This window comes from Schistocerca americana, chromosome 6, assembly GCF_021461395.2.
Source record: "Schistocerca americana isolate TAMUIC-IGC-003095 chromosome 6, iqSchAmer2.1, whole genome shotgun sequence".
NCBI lineage: Eukaryota > Metazoa > Arthropoda > Insecta > Orthoptera > Acrididae > Schistocerca > Schistocerca americana.
In genome coordinates, this window is record NC_060124.1 from 81,289,997 (window position 1) to 81,304,446 (window position 14,450).

A 14,450-nucleotide genomic window follows, 5' to 3' on the forward strand; every position below is an offset into this window, starting at 1 on the left:
CTAAAAATATTTTTATTTACTTGGTGATCCTACTGGGAGGAGGAGGAAAGTCCATCAAACTACAAAACATTTGAACAGCGTTTTCCTATTGCAGGCATTGCATACATTAATTTCAAATTCACATCATATGACTTGTGCACAATGTTCGAAGTCATTTTTGAGGTAGATTTATTGCAGGATCTACACAGAACTAATTTTGACACTAAACCCTTCCTGCTACTTTGTTGTTCAGTTATTTCCGGACAGCCTACACCATCAGTCGGCCGGTGTGACCGAGTGGTTCTAGGCGCTTCAGTCTGGAACCGCGCGACCGCTACGGTCGCAGGTTCGAATCCTGCCTCGGGCATGGATGTGTGTGATGTCCTTAGGTTAGTTAGGTTTAGGTAGTTCTAAGTTCTAGGGGACTGAGGACCTCAGATGTTAAGTCCCACAGTGTTCAGAGCCATTTGAACCTACACCATCACATTGTTTACATTTTCCCGCTTCCTTTATCAAAGCAGATAAGATGCCCACATCAATAACAACAAATCCACAAACAGCGTCATTGTTAACACAAAATTATAATCACCAGGGGGTGTGGTATGTGGGAGTTTCTTTCCTGAAGAACTGATACATAGGTTACTTTCAACAGCATGGCTTACTTTGTTTGTGAACTGGTTACCACGGAATTTCCTTTTATTGAATTTCTTAATGTGTGGCATAGTTTGTATTTATTGCACACTAAAGAATATGTACTTCCACAAATATATGTAGCACTTGGGTAGCAAACATTCAGTAACACGTGAACAAACTACTTCAGCATAACAAAAGTAAATACTAGCAAAGATAACCATTTACATACACTAGAAACCTGCACTGTTACCAACATACACAGCGTATCATACATATAATTGCTGGAAACAGAAAGTTCACAGTTCTTTTCGAAATAATACTGGTTTCTGTAACAGAAATAAAGGGGGCGTGGCGGCACACACGACCGTGACTTTAAAATTTGGTACTCTATAATGTATATATCAATGTAATCAGGAAAGACTGCAGAATTTAATAAAGTCATAAAACATTTTGATTTTTCCACCATTTATAAGTACTTTGTATCCTTAATGGCCTGAAAGACAATTGTAACCTCACAATTTTTGCAGATGATGCAGATATTTATAACAAAGTACTGTGTGAAAGAAACGGCACAAAAATTCAGACAGACCTTGAAAAAATTTCAAAGGACTGGCAAAGTGTTTTAAAGGTTCAGAAATATAAAATTGTGCTGTTCTCAGAATGCAGAAAAGAGAGCAGAACTGGAATCAGGCAATTCATACAAATACCTGGGTGGAACACTTTTTAGGAATATGAAATGGAATGATCACATACACACAGGTGTGGGTACAGCAGGTGGCAGGTTTAAGTTCATTGTCAGGATACTGCTAAAAGTCTGTTAGTTTGCAAAAGAGACTGTTTATAAATCACTTTTGCATTCCATCTTCCAATACTGCTCAAGTATGCGGGACCCACACCAAGTAAGACTAATGTAATATTTAATGTATACTACGAAGGGCGGCAAAAATGGGAACAGCTTTGTTTAACTCACAGATGCCAATTACCCTTCAAAAGCTTGCTTACACTGTTTCAAGGTTAAGTGAAGAATCTATAGATATTTGGAAGCCTCCTAACTAAGCGCTAACATGGGAACTGCAAAGAAATGATCACACAAATCGCTGTGCATACAGAGGCATTTAGGCACTCATTCTTCCAGCAATCCGTATGCAACTGGAACAGGGAAAACACTTTATCTTACAATGCTATGTACCCTCTGCCATGTGTTTCAAAGTGACTTGCAAAGTATAGATGTAGTTAATGGTGGGCTTTGTCTCTCATTATCAGGTGATCTATACAATCAGATGCCTTGGTTGGATCACAGAATATGCCAACTGGTAACTTTTACTGATGTTTAAGTTTTTAGGAGTCGCCACATGTTGTTATGTATCACTTTTTCAGGAAAATTTGAATGTTTGTTCAAAAGAGATATAAGAAGATAGTATTTTATTGTCTCTGAAAACACTCCTTGGTGCAGGGATGTATTGAATTTAAGGATTAAGACCATGCTCATTTCATAACAGCAAACTTTTAATGGCTTGCTGGAGATACTATCAACTTCTGCAGAATTCTTTTTCTTCAAAGAATGAGCAGCATTTTTCAAATTTCTTTAATTGTTATGGGGATTACACTTATCTGACTGAAAGGTACGGTAAAGCCACGTTTCAATATACTTGTGGCAACACCTACTGAATCACTACAATTTATTTGAGCTGCGACAGTTACAAAATATTTGTCAAGAATCTCGGCTATTTCCTTGTTGTTAACTATTTTTAAATTGTGAATGTTAAGAATAAAAAATGGAATATCCAGGATGGAATATAACAATATTATGAAAAGGGAAGTTGCTATTCCTCATATAGCGGAGATGCTGAGTCACAGATCCGCACAACAAAAAGACTGTCGCAAATAAGGCTTTCGGCCAGTAAGACCTTCGTCAATTGACACACACACACACACACACACACACACACACACACACACACACACACACACACACACACACACACAAAGACACACGCACACACGTGTGAAAACACAAACGCAACTCACATGCATGACTGCAGTCTCAGGCAACTTAAGCCACAGTGACTGCGACTCAGCATCTCTGCTATATGGTGAGTAGCAACTTTCCTTTTCATTATACAGTTAATGTTAAGAATAGTATTTCTGACACTTTTGGAGGGAAGAGCTTCTGTTTCTCTCTCTGTTACATTCCAAATTGTCTTTATTTTGTTGTCAGAGCTAATCGCAAAAATTTTTTAATTTCCTGGTTACTTCGGGCAGGAATTTAGAATAAGTTGTATAGTATTTCATCTTATCACAATTACTTCAATTTTTTGGTATTACATCTGGCTCTCTCTGCCTTTGACAGGATGTTTTTGTTCCTTTACTGAGCCATAGTTTTTTAGTGACTGCTTAATCTGAACTCTGTCTTTTTTGGGAAAATACTTTCAAAAAATTATGTCATGTCACTTGTAAACAAATTGTACTTTAAATTAACATCACTTCCAAGATTGCCATGTCTCTAGTCAGCTTTCTCTAGGCATGGTTTTGAAAGCCTGAATTCCACCTTTATTATTGTCACTGCAGGGCATATATGCAGATAAGAAACCTGTGTTAAGTGATAATATATCCTCTTTCAGAGCTACAAAAATTGACCAACCATAAGGAAATAAATCCCAGCAAAAAACAATGTACAGAAACAAATAGTACAGTAGCTTCTGAAGCTCTGCAATCGAGACAGTGATACGCTTTCATTAGCCAATCACAGCTCATGTCACATAATCTCGCCAGCCAATGACAGCAGATATTCAGGGCATAGGATGTGATGTAGTCAGCTTATAGCAACATCACTTTTAAATAGTGCAAATACACAAATATCAGATTCAAAGCAGCCAGCGAAATAGAGAGCAAAAGCAGCAAATTGACCCATGGCACATACCCACTAAACAATAAGTCAAGGAAGACAGTACCTCTAAAAGGCCGATTCGAGGCACGCTGCCTGTCTCTATGGTCAAACACACTGCAAAATACAAACCCGTACACCAAAACGGAAATTAGACAAGGACACCAACTACAGTATAGTACATGGAGAGCACTGAATAAATTAATAACAGGAGTTGCAAAATGTAAAGTAAACATGGTTAAGTTGGGCTATTCTGAAGATGTCCAGAGTGAATGTGGAGGAACACTGACGACTGAACATTTGTTCATGTGCCCATGAATGGTGTTTGTTTGCACAGTGGGAAGATTTATTTTTGTGCAATGATAAGGCCATTAAATCTGCAGAGTTTTGGAAGAAGAGTATTTAGATTTTCTTACTCGGGTATGGAAAGTAAAATAAGTAAGCAAGTACATAAATAGGAACAGTTAATGGCTTAAATTAATAAACAGACAGCACAATTGCAACAAAAACCTAAGCTTTCACATACAATACATCAAATTTTCTCTCTCTCTCTCTCTCTCTCTCTCTCTCTCTCTCTCTCTCTCTCTCTCATATTGAGGGCTTGGTTAGGCAGGATCCTAAGAACGCAGCCCGAGTTGCAGCAGCTGAATATCTTGGACAAGCACAATTATAAATTTCACTGCTGTCCACTGAACATTTAGTGGGTTACCTGACTAAATAAATGTTCCATTGAACACTTCGAATTTCCCATAGTAAAGCCAATTATGTGCGAAATTGCTGAAGAACTCACATTGCACTTTTGTCTGAAGGTTAATTATACTTTTTGCTATTGTTCCTGCATAATCTGTAATCTGTGAAAGAACTAAAATAAGTATAGAAAACTAACCTTGAAGCTTGGACTCTTTAGTGTGTGTTCCCTTAAAGGTATTGTTGTTGTTGTTGTTGTGGTCTTCAGTCCTGAGACTGGTTTGATGCAGCTCTCCATGCTACTCTATCCTGTGCAAGCTTTTTCATCTCCCAGTACCTACTGCAACCTACATCCTTCTGAATCTTCTTAGTGTATTCATCTCTTGGTCTCCCTCTACAATTTTTACCCTCCACGCTGCCCTCCAATACTAAATTGGTGATCCCTTGATGCCTCAGAACATGTCTTACCAACCGATCCCTTCTTCTGGTCAAGTTGTGCCACAAACTTCTCTTCTCCCCAGTCCTATTCAATACTTCCTCATTAGTTATGTGATCTACCCATCTAATCTTCAGCATTCTTCTGTAGCACCACATTTCGAAAGCTTCTATTTTCTTCTTGTCCAAACTATTTATCGTCCATGTTTCACTTCCATACATGGCTACACTCCATACAAATACTTTCAGAAATGACTTCCTAACACTTAAATCTATACTCGATGTTAACAAATTTCTCTTCTTCAGAAACGCTTTCCTTGCCATTGCCAGTCTACAGTATATGAAACACAAATGTGCCAGTAAAATTTTAGATAATTGCGCAAATGGCTGGTCCTCAAAGTGTTAAGTTTTAAATGAGCCTCAAGCGCCCTGTAATTGAAAAAACTGATCATACATTCTCACAAGTAACATAATTCATCTTGCGAAAAAGGAAATTGACTTTGAAAATAATGCTTCTCAAATCACCATTGACAATATTTTCCTTTGACTTGTTAAAAATGTAAACAGTTGTGATGCCAGACTTATCAAGAGCAGTCAATTGTTACAAAGTATTGCACAGTCTTCGTCCTAAAGACTTTGATACATTTTGCTGTCGGCAGACATTTGTGTGCACTGTGTTTTGTTGTTGTAAATGACCCATTTTCTTTGCAACTAAAATTTTATTTTGGTGTTATTCTCTTGTTTATGTTTTATTGCTGCAGTATACGGGATGAAGTAGAATTCTTTGTTAAAGAATCATTTCTTATCAGCTAAAATTACAAAAATTTAACTGAAAAGTAAAACAATGAAAAATTCCCAGAATTCAAAAAAATTCATGGGTTTTCCCATATTTCCCCCGGGTGAAAAAATTCCCAGATTCCCCAGGGTGTATACACCCTGTACTGTTTTAAAGAAGATTCTAAAGATCTGGCTTAACATTGCACTAGGACGCACAACAAAACTGCCCAAAGGATTACCTAGCAATTTGAAGTATATTCATAGTTTTAGAGTCCACTCAATAGGGCAGAAAGAAATTAGAAAAAGTGTATGCATTAGAAGGTTATGAGGGAAGCACTACAAAAATAAACACTCTTTGCTTATTATTACAGCTGCCACTATAGTTTTCCCTAATTTTACCGACTGTGTTTGTCTCTTACCAAGCGCTTAAGAAATCTGCCAGTCAAGTATAAGAATTATCTTCAAGTCAACACTGACGAGGATGTTCAATATGATCCCCTTCTTTAACACATCAAGATTACGATAGCTGCATTTGAACAATTAACAAAATATAACACACAAAGAAATTACGGACATTGGCTATGAGTGTGCATTGATTAAATAAATGGGGAAAGTTGAAAATTTGTGCCGGACCAGGATTTGAACTGGGTCTTACACTTCTAGACAGATGCACTGATGACAGCACCATCCGGCCACAGTGATCCTTGCAACTGCATAGACTACCATAGCAAGCCTCCCATCAAATTCTCAACTTATCCACACATTACTAATGTACTGCCATTTGCCCTCATTACTCGCAGCATTTTGTCTGAAAGAACAGACACCACATATATACAATAAAGGCGAAAGCAGCCAATGATCTCTTCAGTGGGGATGCACACCAGCTCGAACTTTTAAGAAAATCACTGAAAAGCCACAAGTAATGAGAATAATGGCCAAGGGGCAGTACAGTAGTAGTGCATTGGTAAGTTGAGAATTTGGGTCTGACACCAGGTGTGTTAGGGTAGTCCATGCAGTTGTGATGATAATTGTGTCTTGGTGACACAATGGTCAGTGATTCTGCTCAGTAAGCTGGAGACTCAGGTTCAAATTGCAGCCTGGCACAAGTTTTCAACTTCCCCCATTAATTTAATCAACACCCACTCACAGCCCATCTGTAATTCACAGTGTCTGCTGGTCCTTCAAAATACTCTCCACAACTGATACACCACTCCCAAAACAGTTTCCACTTCTGGAAGCAGTCTTGGTAGGCCTCTTACTGGATTGCGTGAAGTGCCATCAGCGAATTTTCTTTTTCTTGTCTATCATTGCAAATCTTCTTCCTTTTAATGGAGTTTTCAACTTTAGAATCACAGGGTCCAGTTCTGGAGAGTATGGAGGATGAGACAGCATTGCAGTTTTTGGTGCAATAATCTCGCACAAAATAGGGATGAATGTGTGGGTGCGTTATTGTCATACAAGAGCCTGAAATATTTTGCCACATTTCAGGCCGTTTCCTTCTCACACTCCATTGCACATGCCACAACACGTCCCGATAATACCATCAATAAATTGTTTGTTCCTGTGGTACGAATTAATGATGAATTAATCCTTCAAGGTCAAAGAAAACTATCAGCATGGATTTGACATGACGAGCTTCTTTTGGTCTCGGATAACCTTTCCCAACCCACTGTGAAAATTCAACCTCAGTCTCAACATCGTAACTGTAGACCCACATCTCATCACCAATTATGATTCTCTTAAGGAACATCTCATTCTCATTTGAGTGATTCAAAAGCTCTTCACAGACAAAGGTCTTTGTGGTCTTGACTCATGAGTCGTGAGATGAACTTGGCGGTGACACAATGCACTCCAAGAATGCTGTGTCAGGATTTCATTATGTGATCCAACTGAAATGTTACATTCTTCTGCAATATCTTGGACAATCAGTCTTATGCCGGTATTACACTATCAAATTTCTTTGTCCAATATCTTTGTCAAAGATATTTGATAGTGTAATAGGGATCTTTGACAAATGTCGTCCAATATTTGATCAAATCTAGGCCGAGGCCGTATATTTGATCAAAGAAATCGCTTGTCTTCTGTTCACTGCAATGCGATATGTTACCACGCGGAGCGCTAGCATCGCTGCAGCGTTCTGTCGTCTGTAATGTTTTTATAACCATTGCCGGTAAATACAATTGGTGTGTGCCGACAACTACAGAATTAATAGAGATGTCTGAAGCTTATGAGGCGCTTTACAACGTGAGGCACCCTGAATACAAAAATACATTAAGAAGATTGGAGACCTAACCTGACCTAACCTAACATAACATAACCCTCTCCTGTAGCAAGGAATCGGAGTGTTATAGTGAGCCTGTCTTCCGAAGATATAGCAGTTCTTAAGTGAAAATTGTGCTTTGTGATATGAGGATACACTTCATTGAGCACATACAGAAATGTATGCTCATCCATTCTTAAGTAATTGATGTACGACTTGACGTCTTCCACTGTAAGCTCACGTAACAAGTTTTGTTGAATGGTTTTATCGTGTCGTCGTAAAACCCACGGCTTCACCCAGATTAGATTAGTTTCTCGTTCCATAGATCTGTGCTGAGGAGATCCTCGTGGATGTGGAACATGTCGATTTTTTTTAAGCTGAAATAAAAATACTAATAGTATGAATAAATACAATACATCATTTGTTTCTATTAAAAATTTCGCCAATGGAGTAGAAGGAGTTGGCCAGTAGTAAGTCTTTCAGGCTCCTTTTAAACTGATCTTTATTTCTAACTAAATTTTTTATGTTTCCTGGCAAATTATTGAAGATGAGTGTTCCTGAGTAGTGGACCCCTTTTTGAACTAAAGTAAGTGTTTTTAAGTCCTTGTGCAGATCATTTTTGTTCCTGGTATTGTATGTATGAACCGAGTTGTTTGTTGGAAAAAGAGATATATTATTTACGACAAATTTTATTAAGAAGTAAATATACTGAGAGGCAGTAGTTAACCTGCGAGCCGGAAGTATAGGGAGACTCTGTCATTTGGGCCTACGAGTGTTATAGTTTTTTTTTGTTTGTTTCTCATGCCTAGATAACTGTACAAACATATCATTGCATGTATTGTAATAATCATTACATATAATGATCCACATGCAACAATATCTCTACGGAAGTATCTAGGCATGAAATTCAAAACAAAAAAAGCTAACCTGCAAATCTCGTACGTCCAAACGACAGTCTCACTGTACTTCTGGCCCGCCAACAGTTTCATTTTCTTTCTTATTTTCCCCCAGTACCAATGCAAGAATCTGAAGTACCCAGTTCTTTGAAGAGGTTTCTGCAGGAGGTCCGTGAATTTACTCCACAAATAATACGTATTACGCGCTTTTGGACCTTGAAAACTTTTGTTTAACTTCAAGATTTACCCCAAAATATTATCCCATATGACATTATGGAATGAAAGTAGGCAAGCTTTTTCATTTTTATGTTGCCTATGTCTGCTAACACTCGAATTGCAAATACAGATTTGTTAAGGCGTTTCTGCAGTTCTGTGGTGTGCTCCTCCCAACTGAATTTATTATCAAGTTGTAATCCCAGGACTTTTAAGACTGTCAACCTCGTATGTATGGTTCCATTTTTTTCCCCCCACTTCTTTTCCGCATGTGCACACAATGCAATTGGAGTACGTAGAACTGCTGCGGTTAATAACAAGTTGTTGTCAGCCATCTTGAACTTTGACGAAAAATTTGATGACAGTGTAATACCCCTTGTAGCGCTACGTCAAAGGTCTTTGTCAAATATATTGGACGAAATATTGGATCACATCTTTGATCAAATCTTTGACAAAGAAATTTGATAGTGTACTACCAGCCTTAGATTGGCACACACAGTTTCGTTGACATTCACGACATGAGCATCGTCTGTAGACGTTGAAGGGTGTCCTGAACGAGGGTCATCTTTAGCTTGCATCCAGCGATTTTTAAACCGTGTCAACCATTTGTAACACTGTATCACTTGTTGTGTCTCTGTAACGATTTTCTTGAGTTTCATGCAAAATTTAATGCAGATGCGTTGCTCCTCTAACTCACTCATCTCAAAATTCGCAAACGAACAAAACAACATGTTACTCAATACAGCACTGAACAATAACTAACAGACATACAACAATGAAACTTCTGGCAGGTACACATTACACACAGGTGTATGCAGGGATACCAACCACATGTCATTCCAACATACCATTGGTGTGAAATTGTGAAAGTTTTGGAAATTTTTGAACAGACCTCGAATAACATTCCATAGTCATCAATCCGGGGAAAAATATGAATACTCTGTATTAAGTAAACAGAGAATATGAAGGGTCAAAAAGCATCATGAAAACTGGAAACTATACATATTATTGCAGCAGAAGTATTCTGACACTCAAAACAGTGCAAAACAGAGCTTGCAAAATATATGCGAGTCAAAAAAGTTTTATCAGTACAATGGAAAACCAACCAAACTTGCAAATTTCACATTTTTTATTTACTAGTTGTTTAGTATCATTCTGGGACCCCCTTTCAAATGATCCAGATAGTAAAAATGGTATTTCAAAAAATACAAGAACCATGGCAAAAAAATATATGTATAATGAAGTACAAATGAACAGTTATCTGTAGGTGCTGTAACTGTTCATTTACACTTCATAGTTGTTACAGTGCATGCAGATAACTGTCCTTTGTACTTGATAATACGTATATATGTTTGATATAGTTCTCGTATTTTTGGACATATCATTTTGATGATGTGAAAATGGGTCCCAGCCCAAAACTAGTCATCAAGAAAATAAAAAAAGGTGAAATTTGCAACTTTGGCACGTTTTCTGTCGAACTTATTAACAGAAGTTGCTGACCTACAATTATTCCAGCATGCTGGAAGTTCGTAAAAAAGTTTAACACTGAGAGAACTGATCATACCCAAACATTTTATCAGGGATCATATCATCACGAACGCCGAGCTTCTTCAGTTCTCCGGATGCTAATGACTTAAGTTCAGCAATTTCTTCCTCTCGTTTGCTGGGGTTCAATTCACGTCCTTTTTCATCACAAAACTTCATTAACACTGGAAATATGAAATAACAGCTTTAACAATTTTCAGTCAAGACATCAAAGTGTCGCACAATTTTAAGCATAAAGAACTAATATCTTAGCCTAATGTGACGTTTTTACATGGTGAATTGAGTTTTGAGTATGGTGGGTAATACTGGAGGTCCAGGAAAGTACACTTAACCCCCCCCCCCCCCCCCCCAGTCAAACAGGCCTGTGAGATAACACAAACTGGTGGAAGTGATTTGGTGGGAGAGGGGGGGGGGGGTATGAGCGATTGCAAAGAGGGAAAGTAGAGAGAGTGGATGGGTGAGGGTGGGGATGTGGTGGTAGAGTGCAATGGTGGAAGTGAAGGAAAGAAGCAAAAACCAGAACTGCATGTAGTGAGCACAGAATATCACAAAGGGTTGTTCAAATTAGATTGCCTCATCTCCGAGAGTCACAATTTCAAATCAAGTCAGTATGCACATTTATTTTGAGTAATTTCATATCCATTACAGCAACTATAATTTTGATTTACCATTTGAGCCAATGTTTATCTATTTTTTGCTGGTTTGTCGCTGTAAAAAAGTCTTGACCAAAATATTAAAAAGATTAATTTCATTAGAAGAGTAACTGATACCTAGACAGAAAATCAACTGTCCAACTATCATAGCCTTATTCCTTTCCACATCTTACAATGCCTGTTTGCTCTTGGTTCTGGAGCGTGTAACTGGAAATTGTGCTGAAATGTGAATTCACTCAACATAGATGATGCTGCATCTCCTTTTAGGTAAACACTTTATACTGAAGACAGAGCAAACTTTCTGTTCAATATTTACCTGCAAGAACTGCAGATACCACACTAGTGCAACTTTTGTCATCATAACAACTTTGTAGCATATCTACAGTTTCTAACATATCTTCATCAGTTACTGGGAAACCATAACAGGTAACCAAACAAAATTTTGGTCAAAATTCATTCAACAAAAAAATGCTACGTCAAATTCAGCTTCAGTCAGGGACAATGGTGATTATGATGCCAGCAGTAGTGTTACCTCCAATAAGTTACATGCAGGCTGAATCCTTTTCAGTGCCTTCAAGTTCTCTCTGCCCCCCCCCCCCCCTCCAAAAATAATTAATCATTTTATCTAATCTATCATTTCTTTTTCCCCCCCCAAGTATCTCAGCAACATGAAATATTATACAAAATTCCAGCAATTGTATTGTGTATTGTAAAGATCACTTTTACTGGTTGCTTCACCTACATGCGAAACAAATTTCTGCTAAAAAAAGTGGCCACAGGCTTTATAATGTAAGTTTTGTTTTAATGAATGAAGTAGAATTGAGTGTTAACTGCACAATCAATTTTCATTTTTTAGACATCTAATTGCGCAAATAAAGGCCAGAGGTGTCCACTATAACTAGTTCAGTTTGTGTGAATGAGCAAGTATTGTGAAAGTTCCATATTTAGGGACATAAAGCACAAAATTATTTTTCATACAGGCTTTGGCTGACAGAAGTGAAGTTGTATTTCAGTTATGACCACTATTAAACTACATACTTTAATGCAGAAAGAGAGCAGAATTAATCGTAAGTACATACCTTTCATAAGAAAGTAACAACAATCCATCTTAGAAAGCTTGTTAGAATATTGCTCAGAACGCCAATCAACTTCCAGAGCATCCCGAAATGGAACAAATTCTGCTGTATTTTTCACTGTTAATTTAGTTTGTTCGCCTTTCTTTTTCTCTGCAGAATGCTGAATTACATCTCTGAGGGAAAAGAAACAAAAATTTTCATAAATATTAATTTACAATAATATACAGATCTCTTGCTACTTTACTAACTGCTTTTGCTGACTGAAATGATTATAACTTGGATCAAACAGCACTTCATCACTTTACTACTTACTCTGCATACTCATGGAGCAGCAAATCGGCAAACGTGAATCCAAAGCAACCCCAGACTCCACCACAGAGGAACTTGACTCCAGCTAAACGACAGGCAGCATTAATTCTCAGTGCCTCAGACCATGGTCGGAGATCTGTTGCTACGACGACATCGAACTGTGTGAAGTATGCATCCTGCTTAGCTGAAACAGCTTCTGTGTCTGCTATGACTTCCACCATTGGATTCAAACCTTTTACTCGTGTCAGTGAAGACTCTGCTCTCTGAGGATAAAGAAAGACAGTAGCTAGTATTACAGGTTTTCATTGGTGGTCCACCATGTACTAAAGATCATCTTAGCAAATGATCAAAATGTGTAGAAGTGAGAGTGAATGTGATCAGAAGTAAGGTCAAATTCCGTTTGCCCATCACTCATTAGTTTGTCAACTTTTAGAATGATATTCGCAGCATTTCAGTTTCAGACCAATTTGCCAGCTTACACCTTTCGATCCACTGGCACCTCTCATTTCCATCTTTTATACATAAATTTCATTGTCATGTACATCATATTGCTCAGATTTATCTACGACCTGCCTGCATATTGGTATTTGAACTTTGGCTGTTAATTTCTTCCATTTCCTTCTACTATCAAAAGAAAATGAAGATCAAAGTCAGTTTCTCAATTGTGTGCCTGTTAGGCTTGCTAAAAAGTTGCTGTTGTGCTAATTAATCATTAAGTTTTCCTCTGCCTCTAACAGCATTAACACCAATTTTTTATGTTTTCAGTACTTCTGTTGTACCAAAGGTACAGTATCACAACTTTTAACGATCTTCAATCTACATCGTATCAAACTGAGGTAAAAATATTTTTCATACACTTACTTCCATTTTCTGAACCATATAAACACAACTCTTCATAGTGAGCAAAGTCACTCACTCAGACAGAAAATCAAAATGGAAAAGACCTTAAAAGCAGTAACAAATTAACCAGGTGATACAACGTATGCAGCTGTGAAATGTCCTCAGGCCCTTATCAGTCAGAGGTAGAGGTACAGGTAGAGATTGAACTGATGCTAAGAACAAAGCGTGAGTCACCAGTCGCTTCTGAGTCACTCAGTCAGCGAAAGCATTGCTCACAAAAAGGCGCAAGGCTGGACTAGCTGCAAGCTTCACACATAATATAGCCTCATTCACAAACAATAACTGCACGTCTATGAAGTGATCATTCTTCAGTTAAATCTGTATCCTAGGTTACAGCAAGGATGCAATACACACTTTCCTTTTTAAATTTTAGCTTTAGCAACAAGTTAAATAATACCCATTACAGAAAAATGAATCTCGTTCTTGCAACTATTCCAGTAAATGATTGTCTGTAAGCACTGCAAATTTAGTGATGTTCAACACACCACTGCCAAAGAGTATCAATTAACTTCTTAGTCTTGTGAATAACTGAGTGTCATAGCGCATAAACGTTGGCAAATTTGGCACGACTGTCATTGCTCTGGCAACTACACTAAAATGTTACATGCGATTTGTATTAGCTTGAAATAACACGGACATCAAACCTAAGTTCAGAGCAAACAGTCATGGTTTTGTTAAATTTATCAGAGTGTCACAGAAAGATGTGTAATATGTTGCAAAAGTTGTTTACAGAAGTCACAATGGTTGCTTCTCAGGAAAGAATCCGGGGATGTACAACACCTTAACAGATAGTGACCAACGCTCAAACAGGAATTGTGAAAGTAGATTTGACCAATAACAGCTCACACAGTGGCATATCAGAATTCATTCTACCCATGCTCTATCCACAAATAGGACTGGTGGAACTTTTACTGACAGGATAATATGTGCCCTCTATCACTGACCCCCCCCCCCCCCTCTCACATACACACACGCAAATTTTAAGTGCAAATTTCCACATAGCTACAGGAACACAGCACAACTGGAAACTATCCTGAGTGGGCAGACAGATGCCACTAATGTGAAATATTGATTTACCACAATGAGTATACATAAAATATAATGAAATCATAAGCAACCAGTTGCCTAAAATTAAATTTCTTGACCTGTTTCGGGCAATTAGTGCCCTTCTTTAGAAGGTTATGCCCATCACATTATTTGCGA

At 37.9% G+C, this 14,450-nt stretch overlaps 1 protein-coding gene across 2 annotated transcripts in view; it reads right to left on the minus strand.

The window, feature by feature from the left end:
* Positions 1-14,450, minus strand: part of LOC124619516 (SUMO-activating enzyme subunit 1) — a 57,664-nt gene that overhangs the window by 11,292 nt on the left and 31,922 nt on the right. The window contains exons 3-5 of one of the 2 annotated variants that reach the window (XM_047145961.1): positions 12,351-12,610; positions 12,042-12,211; positions 10,329-10,473 (exon numbers count right to left, since the gene is read on the minus strand). In XM_047145961.1, the coding sequence (XP_047001917.1) occupies positions 10,329-10,473; positions 12,042-12,211; positions 12,351-12,610 (575 nt within the window). Of the gene's footprint in view, positions 1-10,264; positions 10,474-12,041; positions 12,212-12,350; positions 12,611-14,450 lie in introns of both variants that reach the window. The other variant, XM_047145962.1, reaches the window with a different exon arrangement.